This window comes from Sminthopsis crassicaudata, chromosome 1 (assembly GCF_048593235.1).
Source record: "Sminthopsis crassicaudata isolate SCR6 chromosome 1, ASM4859323v1, whole genome shotgun sequence".
In the NCBI taxonomy this organism is placed as follows: Eukaryota; Metazoa; Chordata; class Mammalia; order Dasyuromorphia; family Dasyuridae; genus Sminthopsis; species Sminthopsis crassicaudata.
In genome coordinates, this window is record NC_133617.1 from 576,110,632 (window position 1) to 576,137,999 (window position 27,368).

General features: G+C 34.9%; 1 protein-coding gene across 1 annotated transcript in view; it reads left to right on the forward strand.

The window, feature by feature from the left end:
- MCCC2 (methylcrotonyl-CoA carboxylase subunit 2) overlaps positions 1–27,368 on the forward strand; it is a gene marked incomplete in the record, with an annotated part of 97,316 nt that overhangs the window by 228 nt on the left and 69,720 nt on the right. Inside the window, 4 exon segments of the mRNA XM_074282204.1 lie at positions 14,142–14,208; positions 17,635–17,719; positions 18,086–18,187; positions 25,916–26,043. Of these exon segments, the coding sequence (XP_074138305.1) occupies positions 14,142–14,208; positions 17,635–17,719; positions 18,086–18,187; positions 25,916–26,043 (382 nt within the window).

The following is a 27,368-nucleotide window of genomic DNA, read 5'->3' on the forward strand; positions in this document are numbered from 1 at the left end:
CAATTTATAGTCTTCAAGCATTGATTGAGACACTGAACAGTTTATATGACTTGCTCAAAATATTTTAGCCACTATTTGTTATAAGTGGCATTTGAAAAATTATTTTCTTGACTCAGGACAGCTGTCTAGTCATTATTGCATACTATCCCTTGGCATTCTAGGGTCACTAATCCAATTCAATCAGCATTTATTAAATACCTATCATATAGCAGGGAGTTTGGCATAATGAATAGAAAACCTATCTTTGGGTCAGAAAGAATTAGGTTCAAGTCTTGCTCTCTTAAGACTAAGTTGCAGAGCAGTTCGCTCTCTGCATTGAGAGAAGAAATTTTCCTTACACTAATTCCCAACACTAAGAAATCATAGATGTGAACAAAAAAAAAATAGACATGCAATGTATAGAGACTGGAGGTAAAAAGACAAAAATAAATCAGTTCCTATTATTAAGGAGTTTATATTCCACTTCATTTATAAAATGAGAATACTAAAGACCCATTTGTCTTGCCTTACAGGGTTGTTCTGAGGATCAAATTGGAATATTTGTAAAACCATTATAACTTTAATCCAATATAAATATGAACCACTTCATATTTATATATTGTGGTAGCTTTTTATAGTAGATAAAGATGAATGTGAATCAAAGATAGGCTTGTGGACTCTATGCCTGAAAGGGACCTGTGACAATGTAATGATAAGGGTTCAGAATTTGAAAAACCTGGGGATGAATATCTGCCATTTATTATCTAGAGTTTAGAGTCCAGTAGGTGGTCTCACACATGTACACAATACCATTTTTGTCATAGGGTTTAGAAATGACCTCAGGGGTCTTCTAGTCTGTCTGAAGGTCTGTCTCTCTCTCTCTTTTTTTTTTTTTTTCTAGTCTCAACCTCATTTTATGGTTGAAATTGATGCTTCAAGACCCATGCCCTTCCCATTAGGTAAAGTTATCTTTCCCTATTCAAAGTATCTCTTGGCACTTTCCTTGAACTTTGTCCTCATTATCATTGCTTTTTATGCATTCTTTGAGAAGAGCTTTTGTCACTTCTATGACATTGTGACATATATAACACATGTATCTTGTGAATAGTACCTTGCACATGATAGATACTTAAATATTTGTCAAATAACCATTGGAATGAATAAATGAAAGAAGTGAACAGTGTTGCCCAAGGTCACAAAGATAGCAAGTAACTTGAGAGCCAGGAAGGAACCTAAATCATCTGATTCCAAATTCATTTCTTTATCCAAATTAGAATAAGGGAACAAAAAGATAAAGTTCTATGGGATCAAATGGGGGAGAAATTACTTCAGGCCAGTGCATCAAGAAAACCTTCATGGAAAAGATGGTATGTAAACCTTTAAAGGATGGGGAGGATATCATCAGACTAGACCAGGGGTTCTTAAACTATGGCCCGTGGGCCATATGCGGCCCGCTGAGGACATTTATGTGGCCTGCCGGGTTATGGCAAATGGGCTGAGGGGCGGAGACAGAGTGTGAGTTTTTGTTTTTATTATAGTCCAGCCCTCCAACAGCCTGAGGGACAGTGAACTGGCCCCCTATTAAAAAAGTTTGAGGACCACTGAACTAGACATTCTGAGTATAGTAGTGAACATTTCAGCCTTGGGGAGAAAGCCATTTCATTTTAAAACTTGTGCTAGAGAAGGAAATGAAAGCCTGACATAATCTGATATGCACTCTAAATTTGAAGAGACCATATTTTATGCAAGAATAACCAGCTTTGCCTCTTCATCATGTGTTACCATCTATCCCATCAACCCCAAGCAATAGAGCTCTATTTTTTTTTTTTTGATGCTCTTCTTTTTCCCAGTTAAGCTAAAAAAACAATACCATAAGAAGTTCTTTTTGTTCTCTGTATAAAGTCTGAATTTATTCTGAGTTTTAGTGTTCCAAAGGTTATTCTTGTATGACCATGCCACACTCTCGTATTCAGCTTGATAACTACCCTTGTTTCCATATTTTTGTATATAACTTTATTAAAATCTAAATCTATTGATGAGTTATCTGGACATTTACTAGCAACCCCCATTTTCTTCCTTATCTGAATTGCTACTCTTTGCATTCAGAATTTTATTCTTGAGAGCTCTCCATTCCTGGGTTGACTTTTCTAATAGACTTAGCCCATGGAATCCTACCCATTTTTTTCTTTAAACCCTTGCAGAGATAGGATCAAATGAGGGAGAAATTGCTTCAAACTAAGTGGATCAGGGAAGCCTTTGTGGAGGAGATGGCATTTTCATTTTTTTTCCCTCTGCCAGTGATGATAATCTTGGTCCAAAGAAGACAAAAATACAATTGCTTGCTACAATAATTAAGAAGATAGTAAGAGAGTATTTAGTTATTGTTGATGAGTTTAATTACCAGGCCCAGATTAACTACATTGATTCTATTAAAAGACTGATGGGATTGATTGCTGAGCTACTGTTAGTTATGTTTGAAAGATCATGTTCAGGTATTTGAAGAGTTACCATGCTATGGCCCCAGAAGATAGAACAGTACACAATGAATGTCACACACACAGAAGCAGATGTAGACTTGATGTAAGTATAACTTTGTAATGACTAGTGCTATCCAAAAGTGGAATGGGCTATCTTCAAGCAGTCATGTAGGCAATGTACATTTATCCCCTGGACTATCAAAGTAGCATTCTGTTAGTATCTCTATCTGAAGTCTCTCTCTACTTCAGATAGCTAGAAAGGAAGGTTGGAGACATTACAAAGGATTTTGAATGGTAGCTGAGGAAATTTGATTTTTTATTAGTAGGTCAATTTTTTAAAAAAGCAACTTTGTAGCTTCTATGCATTAAGTCATTGGCAAGGGATTTACTGTTCTGAGCTGGCTTTGCCATGGAATAAGTAGAAATTTGGGGAGTCAAGGGAGCATTACCAGCCTCCCAAAACTCAAGGCCATTCATTCCCTTAATAGTAAGTACCTGAGAAGCTGGAACTCAGCTTGTCCCACAGTATATTTGTACATTATATAGTTAATATATTGGAATAGATCTTTTTAGAGCCATACTGTTCAGAATTCCTAGCCAAGAATATTGCTAGTCCCATGAAAATAACCCCGTCTTAACATTACCCCAACTATATTTGGTTAACTTTTTAAAAAACTATTCTTCCACCCAGAGATATAGCACTGGCGAAAATGGGATAAGGCTTCCTGGGCTTTTTCATGGAGCTAGTAGCAATATGCTTGGCTAGGAATTCTGGATAGTGGAACTGAGAGAATGAGTGGTCCCTTAAGTATGACTGTTCATCTAACTAAGATGTATTAGGTACTATATAGAAATAGTTAAACACCCTTACTCAGTTAATAGTTAGAAATGACCTCAGGGGTCTTCTAGTCTATCTGTCTGTGTGTCTCTATTTTTTTTTTTTTTTCTTGTCTCAACCTCATTTTATGGTTGAAATTGATGCTTCAAGACCCATGTCCTTCCCATTAGGTAAAGTTATCTTTCCCTATTCAAAGTATCTCTTAGCACTTTCCCTGAACTCTAGGATCTTATAATTTAAAACAAATAACATTGATCCACATAGATTTATATAACAGGGTAAAAAAGTAGACATTTAAGTATATACATTTTATTCTTGTTGTTCTTAATATAGGAAATAGAAATTTTTAAAAATAGTAGAGGCAACTTGGAGTAGTAGATAGGAAGCTCATTTTGAAATCAAGAAGACTTGGGTTCCAGTCCTACTTCTGATACATATTGACAGATTCAGACTTTGGATAAGTCCTTTAACCTATTAATGCTGTGTGTGGGAAATGAAGACTGTAAATTTCTCAAAAGATGGTGACTTGATTTGTTAGAGTAATTTTCCTTATCAGGGAACTCACTGCATCATTGATATTATAGATACAGTCCCTTGTCCAGCAGCACACACAAATATAAATGCTGTATCGGTATCCTACCTTTGCCCATGAAATTAAGGAATTTGAATAGAAGCATGTCCATGAACATTCTTTTGGCCGGGGATAGATGACATCCTAGATAGTAGATCTTTTGGAATCCTTTTTGAAACAGGAGCTCAGTCTATCAGTAGGTTCTTTGAAATTACAAAGATACAGTCCCTATCCATAAAACATTTATAATGCTGCACACTATGGGCTCTGCTCTAGCTCTCGCCTTTATTTTGTAGAGTCATAGGATTTAAAATGGGAAGAAGTCTGAGATCATTTTGGCACAGAATAGGTAGAGTAATCTGCCCAAGATTTGTACCCAGAATGGGTAGAGTAACTGTCCAGTAAGTGGCAGGGCAGGGTTTGAATCCTCTAACAGAATATAAATTCAGTACATTTTTTCACTAATCCTTCCTTGGAGAAAGTTCTCAGAAAAGGTCTCTGTTGGCTACCAATGTGTCTGCAGAACCAGTAGATTCCTACTTTTGGTGAATATCTCAGAAAAATATATAATTCTTTAAAACATTTCCACATTTGTCATGTGTGTTCAAAAAATTCAAAACAAAAAGGAAAAAAAACAAACAAAAAAGTGGAAATACTATAATTTGATCAATATTCAATCTCCTTAGTTCTCTCTCTGCATGGGAGTGGCATTTTCCATTGCAATTGACATTCATTTAAAAATTTTTTGAGTTCCATTCGCTTCCTTCTTCTAGCCTCTCCCTCATCCGTTGAGATGACAATATATCTATTATACATGTGAAGTCATATTAATATTTCCCTATTAGCTATGTTGCAAAAAAATTAAGAAATATAAAAAAGGTGAATTTTTTTCACCATGCTTCAATCTATACTCAGTTTATTGGTTTTCTCTCTCGAGATGGCATTTTTCATCCTGAGGCTTTTGACTTGAATCATTATATTGGTCAGAGTAGCTAAATCTTCATAGCACAGTTACAATATTGGTATTGCTGTATACCATACTGCTCTTAATTATATTCTATAACTTGTTCAGCCAATTCATGGGTATCTCTCAATTGCCAATTCTTTGCCACCATAAAAAAGAGTTGCAATAAATATTTTTGTATGTAAAGGTTCTTTCCCTTTTTTTTTTTGACCATTTTGGGATACAGATGTACATGGTGGTTTTGCTGGGGCAAAGGGTATGCAAAGTTTTATAGCCTTTTGGGCATAGTTGCAAATTGTTGTCCAGAATATTCTGACCAGTTCACAACTCCAACAACAGTGCATTAATGTCCCAGTTTTTCCATATATCCTCCATCGCTTATCATTTTCTTTTTCCCTCATATTAATCAATCAGGTATGTGTGAGGTGGTACCTCACGAGTTCTTTTAATTTGCGTTTCTCTAATCAATGATTTAAAACATTTTTATATGACTATTGATAGCTTTCATTTCTTCTGAAAACTGCTTGGTCATAAGCTTTGACTATTAGTTGGAAATGGCTTTGATTTTTTTATAAATTTGATTCATTTCCCTACATATTTGAGAAATGAGACTTTTATCAGAGAAATTTGCTGTAAATTTGTTTTGCCCCACTTTCCCCAGCATTACATGTTGACCACAATAATGATATGAGGGGAAACAACTTTTGAGAGATATGACCTTTTCCTTTTTTTTGTATTTTGAAATGTTTGTTGATGATTGTTAAATACATAACAAAAAGAGAAATTAAAAAAAAAAAACTCTTTCAGATTGCCTAATAATGGAGTATTGGGAGGAAATGTTAAAATGCTTGACCATAGTTTACTAAGCCAAGAATTAGATATTTTGATCAGGTAGAGAATAAAAGTGTGGAAAAGTTCTTTAATGTAGAATCACTTTTCAGTAGTGGATAGGTTTGAGAACTGAGGTTGCAGAGGGCAACAAATAGAGGACAGTTTAATCATTAGAAATATGTGATTTCTAGGTTATATGGAAAGGTATATGTTGTGGACTTGCTAAGTCAAGTCAATATTTTAATAGTTTAGATCCAACATTAGTGCAAAATTAGATATTCACAAACCATTCAACAGCTAACTTAGTCATACCGGGGAGAGGATATTCAGCAAACATAAATCGAGAATAGGACTGGGAGGTGAAAAGCAAAATCAGAAAAGAGTGAAAATTTAAAAAAAAAAAAAAAAGAGAGAGAGAGAGACAGCAAGCAGTGTAATAACCCCCTCAAAAGGATGACTAAATATGTGAGAATAATCATAAATCCTAGACTTTGCTTCCTTCAGAAGGATTAAAACTTATATCCAAATGATTGGTTAATGTGATAGGTGGTGCCAAATCTTTGCCTCTTAAAGTGTGTCTTCTGATATATAGAGGTAACCATGAATGGGAGAAATACTAAGAACACAAAGCTATAGTGAAAGGCACTTCCTGTACAGTCACTGATCATAATTGTGAATTAATCCAGTTCATTGAACATATCTACCATGTGCCAGGCAGTGTGCTAAACACTGGAGGATACAATTAATAAAAATAAAGTCTCCACTTAAGGAGCTTACAATCTAAAGGAGGAGGCATCATATAAAAAATTTTAGGAAAGTAGTATCTGAACACTATAGAGTAGAAACTAGGCAGAGCAAGAAGTGCAGAGTTAATTAGGGTCATCTTTACTAAAAGTAGCTAAGAGCTTCTTGCTTGTAATTTTTTTGAATGGCAGTCAATATCAAGTATTACATTGTTCCACTACCCCTGGCTCACCAACAAGTACTTACCCCTCACTGGGAGCCCTATGGGTAAAAATATCTAAAGGCCTCTTGAAGCCTTTCTTTGGCACCAACTAGCAGTGCTCAAGTCTGAAGCAATAGTAGTTAGACAAAGCAATCATAGTACTTTGCAGTAGTGATCTTATCAGTTCTTTTGGTCTTTTCATTTTTTCCCGGAGAGCTGTCTAGTGATGATTGCATACTGTGCTAGGCCAGCAGCAATGTAGAAGCATAGTCAGTTCTAGATTATGATAAGCAAAAGGCTGCACTGAATTGCCTTTGCAGAAATTGTTCATACTTATCTCTATTTTGTTGGGTTCCATATCTTTTTCCACTCTGTTGCTGGGCCTGTGCTATAACCTGAAGCCACTGCTATTAGATTCAATCATTTTTCCGATTGCTACTGTTTTTAAGAAGTTCTTCAGTGGATTTTTGTGCCTTCAAAACAAAACAAAAACATTTGGTCAGTCCTGCTTTTTAAGATATTATTTTCAGAATTTTTTTTTGAGCCTCTTACTAAGCTGTTGACTCTTTTCCCATAATTTTCTTGCATCTCTCCTGTTATTTTTCCCAATTTTTCCTCTACCTCTTTTATTTGATTTTAAAAGTCCTTTTTGATTTCTTCTTGTGTTGTGGCCAATTCACATTTTCCTTTGAGATTTTGCTTGTAGCTGTTTTGATTTCATTGTCTTGTGAGTTTGTTACTTGATCATCCCTTCATTATAATAAATTTTTATGGTCAGTTCTTTTTGTTTATTTATTCATTTCCCTAGGCTATTATTTGATTTTTAATTTTGTGTTAAAATTGGACTCTATTCTGTGGGTGGTGGGGACACTATCTCAAGTTTTAGGTTTTTTGTGCTGATGTTTTCAGAGCTAGTTCAGAGGGTTTCTAAGTTTTCATGCTCCAAAGGCACTGGTGTTCCTGTTGGCCCTAACCACATTCCCTGCTACTCTGTATCCACAAATGCTATGTCTCCTTTTGACCTTGGAATTATGATTTGAGCTCCTAGCTCAAGTACTAGTATTCTTCACCCTGGGATTTTGACTAGGAACTGTATATAGGCAATAAAACAGGATCTTGAATCTAGTACTGTCAAAGAGTCCCCTGTAATCTCTTTCTGACTAATTGTCTGATACCTTACTTGGACCTCCTACATTATCTTGGGCTGGAGAATTGTTTCACTTCAACCTTTTATTGGATCTGCTGCGTTGGAACTTGACTAGAGACACTATTTTAGAATTTTTGGGGTAGGGAAATATGGGAAAGTTCAGGTGATTTTCTGCCTCTACTCTTCCATCTTGACTCTGCTTCCTGGAGTCATTAATTTCTATTTGATTTATTCTGGTTTTCATGGATTCCATTACTTAGGAAATACTAAACACTTTTTCTTTTAGTTCAGAATAGAACTTTTTATTTTATCTTTTATTTTATTTTATTTATTTATTTTATCAATTATTTCTTTTTTTAAAAAGATAAGAAAAATAAGGAAGATAAAAAATGATCTTTTAATTTGTATTCAGAGATCATCATTCCTCTTTCTGGAAGTGGATAGAATTTTTCATTCTGAATTCTTTGGAATTGTCTTTGATCATTAAATTGATAGGACCCAAAACTGTCAGCATTTAAATTATGAAACCTTGTTTAGAAATGGAAAATTACTGAGGCAATTAATAACAGAAATGTTTAATGTTGGTCTTTCTCCTTTCTTCACCTCTTTAAAGCTTGTTCCATCTCATATCTCTTTTCTTCATGAAGTTCTTCCACAATAATTCCAACCAATCATCTTTTCCCTTTTTAGTAGTCCATACCTCTTAGCAACAAAAAGCACTTCACTTTTAGTTAAGTGAATGTCTAAGAAATAGTCATTTCTAATCAGGAAGAATTAGATTCAGGTTTTTACATTGCCTTTTACTAGATCAAATTAGCCACAGTTTACTTACTTGATCAAATTAGCCACAGTTTACTTTGTTTGAAAAATGAGCATAATAATATTTATATATTGTAAGAGATAATATAATATAATGGATACCAGATTGTTAGATATGGAGTCAAGAAAACATAGGTTTAATTTTGCCTTCTAGTATTTAAAAGTTGGATAGATCCAACTTCTTCATGGCTTAGGCAACTCCCTAGGGCTTACTTATTAGACATAAACATATGCTGTTCCTCATGTCCTCCCAAAAGATCTTGCTGGTTACTTGCTCTTCTTATCTCCTAGGATTTATATATATATATGTATATATATATATATATATATATATATATATATACACTTATATATGTATGCATATATATATATATATATAAATCACTTTATAGCTTTGAAGTCTGTATTTATTACTATTTGATTATATCTATTTAAAAAAAGTTTTATTGATGTCTTTGTTATATCATGATTTCTTTTGGATCATCATTCTCCCCACTTCTTTCCCCTGTAACCAAGACAATAGTTAATTAGCACCAACCTGACAAAATCATAACTTAATCCCCACCACTACCAAATAGAAAAATATTTCATTGTATATTCTTTGGAATAAGTACTAATTAGTGCAATTGAGCTGAGTTGGATGATCTTTTGATATTGTATTTATATGATTGTGGTCATTGTATTTATTGTTTTCTTAGTTCTACTTATTTCAGTTGGAATAACTTCATACAAATCTTTCTATGTGTTTCTGGATTTTTTGCATTTGTCATTTCATATACTAAATAGGATTTTATTAGTATGTCACTTTTTGTTTATCTATACCCCAGTTAGCGGACACCCATTTTGTTTAGGTTGGTTGGTTTGTTTGTTTTTGACTATAGCAACAACAAAAAAAACCTGTTATGAATATTTTTGTTATAAATGGATCATTTTTTGTCTTTAACTTCTTTGGTATGTAGTTAAAGGGGATGGCAGGGTTTCAGAATCATAGAATTTCAAAATTGGAAGGGACTCAGAAGCTATCTACTATAATATATTCTTCTTTTTTTTTTAATAATAATTTTTTATTTCCAAAATACATGCAAAGATAGTTTTCAACATTTACCCTTGCAAAATCTTGTGTTCCAAATTTTTCTCCCTTCATTCCCTCTACTCCATTCCCCTAGACAGCAAGTAATCCAGTATATGTTAAAAATATGCTAATCTTCTATACATATTTCTACATTTATCATACTGAAAAGAAAAATCAGATCAAAAAGGGAAAATATGAGAAAGAAAAAAAGCAAACAACAAACAGGTGAAAATACTATGTTATGATCCACATTCAGTCCCCATAATCCTCTTTCTGCATGCAGATGGCTCTCCCTCACAAGTCTATTGGAATTGACCTGAATCATCTAATTGTTGAAAAGAACCAAGTCCATCATAATTAATCATCACATAATCTTGTTGCTGTGTTTACAAAGTTCTCTTGATTCTCCTCACTTCCCTTAGCATCAGTTCATGTAAATTTCTCCATGTCTTTCTGAAATCATCCTGTTGATCATTTCTTATAAAACAGTAATGTTCTATAACATTCATAAACCATAACTTATTCATCCATTCTCCAATTGATGGGCATCCACTCAGTTTCCAGTTCCTTGCCACTACATTTTTGCACAAGTGGATTCTTTTCCCATTTTTATGATCTCTTTGAGATATAGACCCAGTTAGAGATCAAAGGGTATGCACAGTTTGATAGCCTTTTGAGCATAGTTCCAAGTTGCTCTCCAGAATGATTGGATCAGTTCACAACTCCACTACATTATTATGTATTAGTGTCTCAGTTTTCCCACATGTTCTCCAACATTTATCATTATCTTTTCCTCTTATCTTAGCCAGTCTGAGAGGTGCATAGTAGTACTTCAGAATTTTTAATTTGCATTTCTCTAATCAATAGATTGTTTTTTCATATGACTAGAAAATTTAATTTCATCTGAAAGTTGTTCATTTCCTTTGACCATTTATCAACTAATACATTATTCTAAAAGAATATCTTTCACATTCTGTTCAAGAAATGGTTTTCTATCCTTTTCTGGAAGACATCCATTGCAGGAGGGATTCATTATCATGTGGACTGTTCATTTTGCTTTTGGAAACTCAAGTTTGACTTACATTTGCCCATTTACAAGTTTCATATTCCTTATATGTTTACCTTTCAAATTCTTAAAAAAAATTTATCATATCTTTCCCTCTGTCTCCTCTAGCTTCCAAGTTTTTCTTTTTCTTGTTAACTATTCAATTCCTTTCACCAACTTGATGGATTTGACTTAAAACTTTACTTTTCTTGTTGCTGCCCAAAATCACTTTAGCATCATATTCTTTTTTGTCACTCTGAGTTTGTAGGCCACTAAAGCCTTCAGATTTTTTTCAAACTATTTCTTAAATCTTGCCTCCTTTGTCTTATACTTTTTTATTATATATATATATATGTATGTACATATATATATAATATTATACTTTTATGTTATATATATGTATATATAAACATATATGTATATACACACACATATAAGGGTTTTGTTTTGTTTTTGGCAAGGCAATTGAGCTTAAGTGACTTGCCCAGAGTTATATAGCTAGTAAATTTTAATTGTCTGAGGTCACATTTGAACTCAAGTCCTCCTAAGTCCAGGACCAGTGCTCGATCCACTGTGTCATCTAGCTGCCCCTATCTTACATTTTAAAAATCATTCTTTTGAACCAGACTTTTCATTAAGATCTAATAAATTTATCTTACTAGATTCAGCTCAGTATTCTAGCTTTTCAGTATCTTTTTGGATCCTGACTTCCTAGGTGTTTAGCTTTCTCCCAGATTTGAGTTATCTGCAAAGATGTTATGTATGCCCTCTATAGGTTTATCTAAGTCATTTATAAACACATTAAATATAAAGTATATATATATATATATGTATTTATATATAAATAGAATAAATTATATTCATCAGTATTCATCTTTTCTTTACTTCCTTTTAAATTGTTCTTTTGTTCTCTACTGCACATCTTATTTACTTTATTGTTTTTTCCCTCCTTCCATCCCTCCTTCATCTCTAAGCAGGCTATAGTTAAGAAAGAATATATTTATATATACATATATAAATATGGATATACACATACATACACATGCACATAGACACACACATATCTCCCTTTCATCCCCTCCACTCTTAAGCAAGCTACAGTTAAGAAAAGATGTATTTATGTATACATATGTAAATATATACATGTATACACACATTCACACACACATATCCACATACACAATCTTTTCTATCCCTTTTGACTTTTCATTAAATTCTGCTCCTTAACTTGGCTTACTATTACTTAACCTCCATCCCCCTCCCTTGGGAATCCTTCCCTTGTCTTCTTCTCTCATCCTTTGCCTCCCTATCTACCCATCTCTCTCCCCTTATTTCTTTATAGATTTTGGAGGGTGCTATAATCTTTATGGTATATTTGTAATGTTGCCTTTTGAACCCATTCCTGATGTGAGTAGATTTTCAGAACTATGAGTCCTCCTCTCCCCTCTAATACATACCTCTGTATCTGTTTTTCCTCTGTATCTCATTTATATAAACTGATTACTATTTTTTCTTTACTCTCTCATTCTTTCTTTTTAGCTTACCCTATTATTGATGTAAATCTTAAACATAAACAATTTGTCCATGTTTAGACAGTTTGTCCATGTTGAATTTCTTAAAATTGATCTTTGATATGTTATGCTTTATATGTTAAGTTTTCTGCTAAGTTCAGGTTTGGTTGATAGAAAGTCTCTCTCAGGCAATTGGAGTTAAGTGACTTGCCCAGGATCTCACAGCTAGGAAGTGTTAAATGCCTGTCTTGTATTATTTCCCGCATTATTGTGTCAAGGTTTTCTTTTTGGTTACAACTTTCTGGCAGTCCAATTATTCTTATATTTTCTCTTCTTAACTTATTCTCCAGATCTGTCATTTTTCTTATGTTTCACACACTGTTCTATTTTCTCATTCTTTATAATCTCTTTTGTTATTTCTTGGTCTCTCATAGCTTTCTTTTAAAATTTCAATGTAGTCCTGTTAATTTCACTTTATGAGCATCATTATGTAATTAGGTTGTTGACTGGGTCATTTTGATGCTAGAAAAAGCAAAATAGTAATAATTATGATAGATTGAAGTATTATAGAATCAGAAAATTATATTAGATTTTGAGGTAGCTTCAAATTATTTACAAAATATAACTCTTAAAAATACAACTTTAAAATATCAGTCTTAAAAAATTTTATGCAACCTCTTTTGATGTAACCTTGATGCAACTTCCATTAGTTTATTAGTTTACAAATGGATTACTTTTAAAAATATTTGGACAAATGGTATTCCTCCTCCAAAAAAACTTGTAATTTTAATGTGCTTTGTATTTATTCACATGGCTACATGTTATTTCTTTCAATAGAATATAAGCTCTGTTGGCAGGAATTATTTTTTATTTTCTTTTTGTATCATAATAAGAATTGTAATGAAACTAAGAAGTATTTAATTGCAACCCTTTCATTGAAATGGACACATGTAACAAATAGGGATAATTCTTTCCCAAACTTTCTCTTTGCATATCACTTTTGTTTTAGTAAAAAGGAAAATATTTTGTTTAGACTTTTGGGAGGCTATTAAACTGATAACAGAAATTGAAAATAGAAATTGATAATAGAAACAATGGAAACACTTTACCTTTCCCTTCATTCACACTATTGACTGTCTGGGCTTATGTCCACTCAAGGACAGATTTATTTAATCTGTAATTGGAATGTACTTCCCACTCCTGAACACTTTTTATATTCCTTCTAGCTTGTTGCAGCAGCTCTTTGGACTGCTATCTAGGCTCCTGACTACTGTGTTCAAATTTTTGATTCCCCAAACACCTGGAGACCTATCTTTGTCTTTCTGTGCCCTTGGAGAAGATCCTTCTAATTGATTTTTTTTCCCAAACCTTTTACTTCTTGCCTGATCCTTCTGGGTACTTTCTAGATATTAAGTGTGAAACCACAGCCTGTTTAACAAAGCCTTTTATCCATATAACTAAATGTTAACTTATCTTAGTATAATAGTAATAGAATGAAAAGGAATGTTGTTTCAGGGAGAAAGAAGTGACATGGCTCTTTTGGTTTGCATTTTGCTTTTTATTAGTGATTTGGAGTGTTGTTATTATATTAGTCTATAATTCTTTTTCTGAGTGTTTCTTAGATAGAACTAGATTTGGGATCAGACCTGAGTTCAAATTCTGCCTCAGACATTTCCTGGTTATGTGAGCTTAGTCAAATCATTTAAGCTTTTTAAGTTTCAATTACCTCATCTGTCAGATGGACATAATAATAGTACCTAAATCAAAGAGTTGTTATGAGGATCAAATGAATTAACATGTAAATAACTTAGCAGACCAGTGATAACAATGATGATATCTTTTGCTGCTGCTACTTCTACTACCACTGCTATTTTATTATATCCTCTGACCATTTATCTATTTCCATGTAACTTTTTAATTCTTTTAAAAAATCTGTTCTAGGAAAACTATGAACGAATGAAAGCTCTAGTAACTGAACTTCATGAGCGAACAGAGCATATCATATTAGGTAAATATAAAAAATTTTTATTTTATTTTAAAATTTAATTTTATGCCTCTATGATTCATCCTGTGAAGATTTGCCAAAGTGATATACCTGAAGCATAATGATTTTCTTTTGCCCAGAAGTTGAGGTGACTTCCTGTTGTCCATAGGATGAAATTCCTTTGTTTGGCATTTAAAATCCTTTATAATTTCACCCAGATTTTCTTTCTAAGTTTATTATGTTGTATTTCCCTTTACCATTTCTGCCTTAACTTTTTTTTCCTGAGGCTGGGGTTAAGTGACTTGCCCGGGGTCACACAGCTAAGAAGTGTTAAGTGTCTGAGACCAGATTTGAACTTGGGTCCTCCTGAATTCAATGCTGGTGCTCTATCCACTGCGCCACCTAGCTGCCCCAATTTTTGTTGTTTCTTGCTTGTAAGTCTCCTTCACTGTGCCTTGCTTCAGTGTATTTCCTTATAATCTTTGCCTCTTAAAACCTTCAGCTTCCTTGAGGGCTCAAAATGAAGTGCCACTTTGTACAAAAGGCCATTCTTAATTTGCTCCAGTTACTAATATTTCTTTCCTCCCTGCAAATAATTTGTACTTCTTATATGTTTTGCATTTATTCACATAGCTACATGTTGTTTCTATCAATAGAATATAAGCTCTTTGTTGGCAGGAGCTATTTTTGATTTTCTTTTTTGTAACCTCTACTACAATCCCTGGCACACTTCATTAATCAGTCAGTTAATCAATAAGTATTTAAGTGCCTACTGTATGCTAGATATTGTGCTCGATGCCAGGGATACAAATACAAATTAATTAATGACACGATCTTTAAAGGAACTTATTTTCTATTGATAAATTATCTGTTGATGAATGCTCATTAATTTGTTGGTCAGAAAAGAAATTATATATTTTTAAAGGCTGTCCTATTCTTAAGTAGAGTAAGAGGTGTATTTAATGATGTAATTTGAAGAAGTGTCTGTATTCCTTTTTAGGTTTGCTAGATTCTTTAACTAGCACGATAGAAGTTCTTATAAGCATTGTGTGACACTGGAGAGAATGCTATTGGAGTTGGAGGATTTGAGTTCAATTACTTGTGCTACTCTATGGGTATCAATTCTGTCACGTATAAAATGAGAATAGTAGAATAGATAGCCTTTCAGAAGGTTTCTGAAATATTATGCTTGGAATAAATTATGGTCTCCAAAAAACTCCTGCTAATTATTTAGGATGGGTCACTAATCCATTAAGCTTGTTCATATTTTTGCCTTATTATTTTGTCTTTTGGACAAGAGCATTTATGGGGAAAGCAGACCTAAGCATGGCAAAAGATAGGTGAGGAATTTTGCAACACTAAATGAGAATGGTATTGGTTACTTGCTAGATAGGTACCAAAACAGAAAGATGATGTAATAAGAGATTACCTACTTTACAATTTTGCCTGTACATGGTATGGTTACTCACCCTAGAATTGTTCTAATTTATCAATTTTGGGAGGGGGATAGATAAGAGTATGGGATTCTTACTATGTTCCTAGTATTTTGTATTTTATTTTGTATTTTTATTTGTACACACACGTGGAACAAGAGATGAGAGTGTAATTTGTTTTGGCCTCCCCCCCTTTTTCCATTACTGCAGGGCATAAGCTTTCTAATTTCAAAATAATATACTTTCCCTTGTTAATTTTTTTCTTAAAATAAAGAGGAATTCAAAATGTCAGAGTTTCAAAGTGTTACCTTAGGATAATGAAGTAAAATATTTTTATTTGTAGGAAGCCTTGTTAAATGGAACAGATTGTGAATAGCTAATTTTCCTTTACCTTTTGTTCTCTTCCTCTCTCCCCCTTACTTTTCCTCTCCCCTCATTTTTGCCTTTGTTTCAGATTTCCTTTGAATGAACTTCTAATTCAATTATATTTCAGCCTATAATATTCTTTTTTTGGAGACTTAAATCACTTGTTCAGGAAATAGTAAGGATATATTTGTAGCTTTATTATTAATAAAGACTTAAATACTAGAATCAAGCATGTTATTTAATTTCATTTACTGAAGGGCTAATATATATTAGTGCTTGTTCAATGCTGAATTACCATTTTATGTATTAGTAGTAGAGTTGTAAGGAACCACCCAAAATTCTGGTTATCTTCTGAAAGAAAAAAGAAAAGAAGACTTTTTTTTTTTAGTGTACTATAGCCATATTGAATATTTTGACCTTTATGAAGTTAACAATTTAAAAAGGCCAATGATTCTTTAAATCTGCTACCTAATTCTACTGAAGAAAGTTTAGACTTAAAAGTGATACTTTTCTGTGTGACCCTGGGCAAGTCACTTAACCCCAGCCTCAGAAAAGAAAAAAAAAAAAAAAAAGTGATACTTTTGCTAGTCATTCAGTCAGTAAACATTTATTAAGCATGATCACCTATGTTTGTTGCCTTCACAAAGTTCCATTATATTTTACCATGGTATGAAGGTGACCTGGTGTTCTCAAAGATAATGACAGCAGAGTACAGAATCTGGCTTTTTTTTTTTTTTTTTCCACTAAGCTATTAAAACTTTTGAGTATACTACTAACAATAGATTATGTCTGCTTCCTGAGGACCAGTCTAAATATGGAGTCTGTCACTTGTAATTAGGCTCCTTAACAATAAATTATTTGATCTCAAAAAAAATATGTTCATTCAGTACTATGTACCGGCATTGTGCTATCTCAAGGGATTTATATTCTTTTGGTGAGAAACATCATTTGCATATATCAGTCAGCACCAAATATGTACAGACAAATAGAAGAGTAGGGCATAAAGCCCTGAAAATGTGAAGGGATCAGGAAAAGCATTTGTGTAGAAAGTGGCAGTTGAACTGAGCTTCAAAGGAAAATAAGGATTCTTGGAGGCAGAGCTATGGAAGGAAGATTTCAGGAAAGATGAATATTTGTGTATTCCTGTGGCTTGGACATGAGGGATGAAATGTCAGGTTCTGGCAATAGCATGGAGGCCTGTTGAATTGAACAATATACAGGATGCAGAATAGTGTCAATGAGCATAAAAAAGTGACTGAAAACCTCTTATGAAATGCTTTTTTGTTAGATAGAGGAATTTGTATTGGATCTTCTTATAGACACAAGAGGACTACTGAAGCTTCTTGAATTGTGGACTAACAGATCTGTGTTTTAGGAATATAGCTTTGGTAATTGAATAGAAAGAAGAAAAGACTTGAGGCAGGGAGATGATATAACAGTCTGGGTGAGAGAGAATGAGAGTCTGAAATAGGTTAGTATCTGTAAGTGGAGAAAAAGGGATGGATATAAAGAGGATATTACCTACACTATTTATTTCATAGAAGAATTATAAGGGTCACATGAAAATGTATATTTAGTGTTTCACATACTTTAAAAGAGTATATAAATGTAGTTATTATTGTAATGTTAATGAATCATTTAATTGTCATAGGAGGTGGAGAGAAAGCACGGAAACGGCATACATCAAGAGGAAAACTGCTTCCTAGAGAAAGAATTGATAGACTCCTAGATCCAGGGTTAGTATATTTTTTAATATAGGAGAGGTAATGTAGAATACCTGTCCTAATTTATATGGTTATTAGAAATGGATATTTTTGAGGGGTAATTGAGAATTACTGTCTTTTGCCATTTTCTGTATCTCCAGCATAATTGGCACTTAATATTTATTATTTACCTGGCTAATTAGAGTGAGATTTCATTTCTATTATAATTTTTTTTTTGCCAATAAAATTGCAATTCTTGATTTTCATTTGGAAATTTCTTTATAAAGCATACCTTTGAAAATTATCAATAAAAATGCCTTTTATTTGGAAAAAAAATTTTTAGCCTATGTACTGTGTTTAGTTGCAGTAATTTATGTGATATCCTTTTCTTTCCTGCAGGTCTCCATTCCTGGAGTTTTCCCAGTTTGCAGGTTATCAGTTGTATGGTAATGAAGAGGTCCCAGCTGGTGGAATTATTACAGGCATTGGCCGAGTGTCAGGGTAAGAACCTTATGTGTTTTCTATTATGCAGCTTGTCTTTTTTTTAATTTTTTTATTTATAAGATATATGCATAGGTAATTTTTCAGCATTGACAATTGTAAAACCTTTTGTTCTAACTTTTCCCCTTCTTCCCCCCACCCCTTCCCCAGATGACAGGTTGACCAATATATGTTAAATATGGTAAAGTATAAGTTAAATACCATATATGTATACATGCCCAGTTATTTTACTGTACAAAAAGAATCAGACTTTGAAATACTGTATAATTAACCTGTGAAGGAAATAAAAAATGCAGGTGGACAAAAATAGAGTGATTAGGAATTCCATGTAGTGGTTCATAGTCATCTCCAAGAGTTCTTTCGCTAGGTGTAGCTGGTTCAGTTCATTAATGCTCTATTGGAACTGATTTGGTTCATCTCATTGTTGAAGAGGGCCACATCATCAAAATTGATCTTCATATAGTGTTGTTGTTGAAGTATATAATGATCTTCTGGTCCAGCTCATTTCACTCAGCATCAGTTCATGTAAGTCTCTCCAGGCATTTCTGAAATCATCCTGCTGGTCATTTCTTATAGAACAATAATATTCTATAATATTCATATACCACAATTTATTCAGCCATTTTCCAGTTGATGGGCATCCACTTAGTTTCTAGTTTCTGGCCACACAAAGAGGGCTTATGCAGCTTATCTTGAAAAAAAAACAAACAACTTTTCAAATACTAATATGATTAGGACTTTGCTTTCTATGTTAGATTTGTAGAATTTATGAGCTTCATTGGAAGGATTTAATGCAGTGGTCCTCAAACTTTTTAAATAGGGGACCAGTTCACTGTCTCTCAGACTGTTGGAGGGCCGGACTATAGTAAAAATAAAAACTATGAACAAATTCCTGTGTATGCTGCATATATCTTATTTTGAAGTGAAGAAACAAAACAGGAACAAATACAATATTTAAAATGAAGTAAAGTTAAATCAACAAACTTACCAGCATTTCAGTGGGAACTATGGGTCTGCTTTTGGCTAATGAGATGGTCAGTGTCTGGTTCCATATTTATCACTGCTAGTCGTAACAAGTGATGCAAGTATGCATCCGTTAGTCTTGATCTGGGTGGAGATTTCAAATGTTTCATTCTAGAAAAAGTCTGTTCACAAACATAAGTGCTGCCAAAGATGGTTGCCATTTTGAGTGCATGGTTCCTGAGATTAGGATATGTCTCAGAGGGGAGAGATGCATAGAAATTATGAAGGCTGCTTGACTTGAATGCATCTTTCAGAGTCACAGTTCTGCAGTTCAGCCAGTTCCATTTGGTAAATTGTATCCACATTTTCAATGTCAATAGAAAATGGGTTACGGAAAAGCTGTATATCCTGTTCATGGAGATGAAGCTCTTTAAATCTAAATTGAAACCTTTTGCAATTTTTCCAATGAATCCACACATGTTTTGTTTGGGAGTGCAATCAGCAGTTTTTCTGCTATCAGATTTTGAGTTGTGGAGAGATGGCAGAAGTTTTCCTCCTTCACTTGTTTGATGAGGAGGCCTAATTTTACTTCAAATGCTTTGACATGTGATTGCATATCACAAATGAGCTTCTCCTTTCCTTGAAGTTGCATATTGAAATTGTTGAATAGCTCTGTTACATCTGTCAGAAAGGCAAGGCGCCATTTCCATTCTGCATCATTGAGCTCTGGTACATCTTTGTTTTTTGAAAGCAGAAAAGTTGTAATCTGTGGAAGTAAGTAATAGAAACATTTTAAAACGCTCCCTTGACTCAGCCAACGGACTTCTGTGTGATATAGAACGTCTTCATACTCAACATTTAGCTCAGACAGAAATTCCTGAAATTGTCTGTGATTTATTGAATTAGCTCTAATGAAGTTAACACAAAATACCACAATTTTCTTTTTTTTTTTTTTTTATTATATATATATATATATATATATATTTTATAATATTATCCCTTGTATTCATTTTTCCAATTTACCCCCCCTCCCTCTATTCCCTCCCCCCGACGACAGGCAATACCATACATTTTACATGTGTTACAATATAGTCTAGGTACAATACATGTGTGCGAATATCACTTTCTTGTTGCACAATAAACATTAGAATCCGAAGGTACATGCAACCTGGGCAGACAGATATTAGTGCTAACAATTTTCATTCCCCTCCCAGTGTTTCTTCTCTGGGTGCAGCTACCTCTGTCCATCATTGATCAATTGGAAGTGAGTTGGATCTTCTTTATGTTGAAGATTTCCACTTCCATCAGAATACATCCTCATACAGCATTGTTGTTGAAGTGTACAGTGATCTTCTGGTTCTGCTCATTTCACTCAGCATCAGTTGATTTAAGTCTCTCCAGGCCTCTCTATATTCCTCCTGCTGGTCATTTCTTACCGAGCAATAATATTCCATAACCTTCATATACCACAATTTACCCAACCATTCTCCAACTGATGGACATCCATTCATCCTCCAGTTTCTAGCTACAACAAAAAGAGCTGCCACAAACATTTTGGCACATATATGTCTCTTTCCGCTCTTTAGTATTTCTTTGGGATATAATCCCAGTAGTAGCGCTGCTGGGTCAAAGGGTATGCACAGTTTGATAACTTTTTGGGCATAATTCCAGATTGCTCTCCAGAATGGCTGGATTCTTTCACAACTCCACCAGCAATGTATTAGTGTCCCAGTTTCCCCACATCCCCTCCAACATTTGTCATTATTTGTTCCTGTCATCTTAGCCAATCTGACAGGTGTGTAGTGGTATCTCAGAGTGGTCTTAATTTGCATTTCTCTGATCAGTAGTGATTTGGAACACTCTTTCATGTGAGTGGATATAGTTTCAATTTCTTCCTCTGAGAATTGTCTGTTCATATCCTTTGACCATTTATCAATTGGAGAATGGTTCGAAAATACCACAATTTTCATAACAGAGTCCCACTTCAGTGATTTGGTGGATGAGGCAGCGTATGGCTTTTGGATGATTATGTTTGTCCATCTCTTAGTTAATGCGAGCAATTACTTCTTTCTTAGACCCCACCATGCTAGAGGCACCATCAGTTGTCATGCTGACTAGTTTAGCCCAGTCCAGCTCCAAACCATTCATAGTTTGGCAAACATTTTCATAGATATCCTCTCCTGTAGTTGTTCCTTTGATGCTTTGCAGTGCAGCAAGCTCTTCTATGACTTCAAAATAATAATTCATCCCATGAATAAAAATTAGAAGTTGTGTAGAATCACAAACGTCATTGCTTTTATCGAGTGCCAAGGAAAAATATGAAATTTTTTTTTGTGGAGTTTTGCAAATGCTGATGCAGATTGTCTCCCATTTCTTTAATCCTCTGGGTAATTGTAGGTCCTAAAAGACTCACTGTACTAAATAAATCTGCCTTCTCTGGACACATCTCTTTGGCAACAGAAAGAAGGCATTCATTAACAAATTCTCCCTCCACGAATGGTCTGCCAGTACATGCTATTAGCTTGGCAACTTGAAAACTTGCTTGCAGTGATGAAATATTTAGCTGCTTCTGCTTCACAAAAATATTTTGCTGAGTTGTCAATGTATTTTTCAGTTTTAATATTTTATCTTTTCTCACTTCTCCAACCAAACAATTATATTTATCTTTATGTTGAGTTTCATAGTGTTGATGCAAATTATATTCTTTGAACACAGACACTGTATTCTGGCATATCAGACATACAGCTTTTTCCTTGTACTGCATGAGAAAGTAATACTAAGTTCACTGTTCTTTGAATATCCTACACTCCAAGTCAATTTTTCTTTTTCTTGACATCATTATTTCTAAGGGATTCCAAATTGCTATTAGTAAAATACCAATATATGTATATACCAGCAATAACTTTGCCCACACAGAGACATACAGACTGCAGTACCCAACTTCCTCCAAGCTGCTTCTATGCTGTGATGCCTCTGTTTCCTGTACTCTCCCGCTTCAGACCTTCACTGCACACAAGTCACTGCTCAGGCGACCCTCCCAAATGCCCCTGGCTTCCTCTGAATCCTGGGATCAATTCTCATGATCCAGCACTGCATGATCGTACGTGCTGTACTTATAATTTATTATAATCGCAGGAAAGACTGCATGTATGTATATAACTGCGCGATATATTGTATGTGCAGAATGAGCTTCAGTGACAAATCATACATTGGGGCTTCCGGGGGAGGTCATCATGTGACTTGAAGCTGCACAAGTGTATGGGGACCTTAAGAATCTGGAGGGGGATGTAGCAGTACACCAGCTCTGCACCCCCTCATACTCAGGATAAATGGGGGGGCACTAAGATCAGACCCCCAGTGATTATAAGGTGATGACATATGATAGCAATATTCCATCTCTTTGTGAAACTACAGAACATAGGCACAATGATAAAACTGATGACCACAACAGCTAGACATGAGGAGTCTATGGATACAGGGCCACGGCCTGGTACCAGGAGCCTCACTCTGGGTGACAATAGCAGTTGCTACCACAACATGCACTAGAGAGGAAGCCGTTACATTGTCATTACAGCATAATGACAATGATAGAGTCAAGCTGGGACTTGTAGTACTAACTGTTACTATATTCGCGCACCAGACACAGTCCATATATTCCCCTTGCAGTGGCTGTGACATGTGCAGCATGCACTGTACATCTTTTGTGCCTGTCTGTTGTGGTGGCTTCCATTACTTTACAAGGCCTCAGGCCGTCAGTACTCCGTCTTCTGCATCTTTCTCCCTTTCCCACACCATACACCCCTGGCCTGGGAACTCACCTCACCTCGGTATTGCCTCACACTCTGTCCCTGCCGCCTCAGCCCAGTGCCGGAAGTATGTGTTGCTAATGTGTATTTAGGTCGAATGTCACTTCGGTTTGATTTTGCCATAACCTGGTGGTCTGCATAAACGTCCTCAGTGATATATATTCTACACTTTTCTCCATTCTCCAGTCCATTTTCCACAGCTGCCAAATTGCTATTCCTGAAATATAGGATGGATCAGGAATATTCAGTGATTCACCTTTAGTATAAAATGCAGATTTCTATACCATCTGTTTTCATTCTTTACTTCTTGGATGATTACATATTGTTTCTCTTCATACTTTCACGCTTCAGGTAAAGTGGCCTGCTTGCTGTTCCTCACATGACATTCTGTCTTCTGCTACTACCATGCCTAGAATGCTCTCCTTGTATTACTGTTCCCTGGCTCACTTCAAGGCTGTCTGGGGAAGTACTACCTTATCATAACCCCCTAGTTGTTAACCTCGATCACAGTGTAATCATGGGATATTTTGTATAGATTTTGTGTTTACATAGCTGCAAATAGGTTGTATTTCTCAACTGGGATAGAAACTCTTTAAGGGCATTGTCTTATTTCAGTCTTTGTATCCCTAATACTTAGTACAATATTATACTAAGCATGTAGTAGCTATTTAATAAATGTTTTTGATTGAGTGATGCACTCTTCATCCTGTCCCCTACTTACTGGCTTGTCTTACAGATAGTCTCCACCGGCATCACCTTTATCTTTTATAATCTTCAGTCTCCTTGTCTGCTGGATTCTTCCCTGGTGCTTGTAATCATACCTGAATGTCCTCCTTCTTTAAAGAACTGTCACTTAGAGCTAAACTCCTAGATCTCTCCTCCCTTTCATAGCCAACTTCTGGGAATAACTATCTACCTTCATTGTTTCTGATGAGGAGAGGTGTAGTTTTTGGGGTTCTGGTTGGTCACCAAATGAGGATGTCTAGTTTTCAAGATTATTCCCGGTAAGGGAACCAAAATAAGATGAGGTTTAAGTTTTGGGGTTCCCTTCTGTCAGGGAACCAATTGATGAAGTCTAGATTTAGGGAACCAAAATGAGATTAGGGTATCTGGTAGTCAGGGAGTTAAGTGATAAGGTGTAGTGGCAGGTTCAGGGTTCAGGGAACCAAATGAAGAGGTTTGGCTTCCCCACAGCCCTTGGGATTCGGCACAAGGGTAGGGAATTTTGGGGAACCCCCTTCTGGTGGTGCAGAGATTCTCTGTAAAGGAATTTATAAACCTGAAAACCTAGATTGATAAAAGAGTTTTATTATAGGCATTGGGAAGTAAAATTTCTAGTAGAGAAATCCTGACAGAGAGGCATAGAGAAATCCTGTCAGAGAGGCATAAAGTCTCGTTAGGGAAATAGGTGAGAATAAAGAGAGGGTAGCACTGGAAGAAAATATTATTCCAATGAGCATAGGTTTGCTATGCCAGGAAGAGAGATTCCTTGGCATCTTAGGTCCTCTGCAGGGTTGTTCCAAGTTGCAGTTTTTATAAGCCTTGGCTACAAGCTGGGGGGTTGTTCTTGATAGGGCTAGTGGGTGGAGTTCCAAGTTGGCCCTTTTTATCTACAAGCTGGATTTCAGCTAGAGCTGGAATTTGAACTGAATGGAATGAGTCTCTTTAATTCTATAGGGTTGGAATTCTTTAGCTCAGGACTCAACCAGCCCCACCTAAGTTACAGAATGAAGCTGTTTGTCCTCAGGTGGGGTCCCCACAGACACAGAATTCAAGGCTCTCCTCTGGGCCCCTTTTTGTCTTTATACTTTTTTTTTCCCCCTGAGGTAATTGGGGTTAAGTGACTTGCCCAGCATCACACAGCTAGGAAGTGTTAAGTATCTGAGGTCAAATTTGAACTCAGGTCCTCCTAACTTCAGGACCAGTGCTTTATCTACTATGCCATCTAGCTATCCCTCTTTATACTCTTACTTGATATAGCCTTGTTGGTTTCTTTGGATTATCATTTTCATGTAGATGATATTAAGATCAATTTATATGTATATATGTGTGTGTATGTATGTCTTTAGCATTAACCTTTTATAAGCACTAATCTCATATAACAAGTGAGAGAAATTATTATTTTATTGATATACCAATTATTAGATTGGGATTCAGACTTTTCTCCTTTATTTTTTCTTTAAGGCCCAGCTCCTGTAAAAAGTCAGTCTCTGAAAGACATGACTAACTAATGATTTTACCTCTAGCTCTCTAGGAAATATGCTCTTTAATCTTGGATGGGACCCTATTCCACTAGGAGACATAACTTCTATTTAGAGTAAAAACAAAATCCAGTCTGGATGAGTTCCTATACTGGGGAAAGGAACTCCTCTCCATATACCTCTCCATTTGAATTAAAGATAACGCAGCTTAGGAAGGAGAAAACCAGCCTTTATGAAAATGGCTTTCCTTGACCAGATTGCTGAAGATGCCTGAGTCTTGGGATCAGGCCACAGTCTCAGCAGGAAGAACTGAAGACTTTTGGTCTAACTCCTCATTAAGTCCCATCAGTGTTTATTTCTACTTGCCAGGGGCATTCCTTTTCAAAATAAGCATTTAAACCTTTTAGGCTTTCCATTGGTTGCTACTAAGAAAAACTACTGACCTTCAATGTATTGTCTGCTGGCTAGCCTAACCAATAGTCAGGAATTATGAGCTAGGTTCTGGTGATAGACATACTGAGAAGGAAACAATCCCTGTTGTCAAGGACCTTCTGTTCTACTGAAGAAGATATGTATCTCTATAAATATAAAAAGAATGGATATGTCATTCTAGGTCTAGAGGAGGCTTATGTAGAGGTACTTCATAGACAATTATTGAATTGAAATAGCAACTGTGATGGTACGATTTAATGATAAAGTGAAATTAGCCTTTAATTTTACATAAATTTTTTACTTTCAATTGATATTGTGCCTTTCAGAGTGGAATGCGTGATTGTTGCCAATGATGCGACTGTGAAAGGTGGGTCCTATTATCCAGTGACAGTGAAAAAACACCTACGTGCCCAAGAAATTGCCTTGCAAAATAGACTCCCCTGTTTGTATTTGGGTAAGTCAGAAATAATGAAATCATTTTCACAATACTTAAAAATGCAAATGAAAAACAATTCTGTTGAAAAAGTCTACATATCTATTTGATGATCACTGGGGATTTCTGAAGCAGGGGCCATGGCATTGTGGTGCTTGCTGAACCTTTATCTCCACAAAGACTACTCTGATCTCTTCCTTCCCCCATAGCCAACTGAAAGTAATTCGTTTTTCCTTTACTCTAATATAGCACCCTTTATCTCACTTCCATTTTGTTTTGTGCTATTTGTGCACATTTCTTATCTTCACTCTGAGATTTTAAGCTTCATGAAGTGTTATGGTTTTCTTTATATTCCCAAGAGAATCAGTATAATGCCCTTTAATCACTTAAAGATCAAACAAGACTTTTTTCTACTTGTCTATTTAGATTTCTGAAAATGTTTACTCTCAACATCCAAATTAGGGGCTCTGTGGATCACTTCCCAGAATATTGTTTTGAAATACATAGGATTGTGAAGGAAACTAATTGTATTGAAATATAATTACTAAAATATATTAAAAAAAAAAAAACAACTCATGGATCCCAGCTTAAGAACCCCTGAGCTGAATGCTTGACCAGCCTAAGATTCTAGTATTAAAACTTGACTAAGCAACATATTTAGTTTGGATGTCATTTATTTCATCATCAGAATGTATTTATATAAAAATTCCAATTTTTTTTAAGCTTAAATTGTATTTTTTTCTAAACAAAGATCTGCTTTATCTTCTTCTCCTCTCCTTTTCATCATTTCCCTCCATCTTACTTCATTGAGAAAGTAAGAAAAACAAACATTTCTGTTATAAACACATATCATCAGACCAGACAAAGTTTTGTATTAGACATGTCCTAGAAAAATGTGCTTCAATCTGCATTCTGTTTTCATCACTTCTTTATATAATCTCATTTTTGAACACTGATTTTTAATAAGGTTCTAGAAGAAACTTTGAAGTAAGAACTTTAACTGAGGGTAATAAATATTTTAAGGAGATTACATGTAGAACGTTTCCTGAAGGAAAGAGAGAAGAAAACAGCATTTATTTATTAAGTGTCTACTATGTGCTTGTAACATGCCCTCCTGGCAGTTACAATTACTAGTCTGCCCTAGGCCCAACACAGTACCTTTGACCACTGACCTTTGCAGTGTTAACTCTACCTGGCTCGTCTCCTCTGAGGCCTTCAAAGGTCTCTGGCCATAATTTCTTGAATAGTAGTTTAATAACCAGTAACACTCTCAAGAACAGCCACATGTAATCTTAAAAGCCTTTATTACTTACTCACATAATGCCCTGACTTGTTGGTTCCCTAGT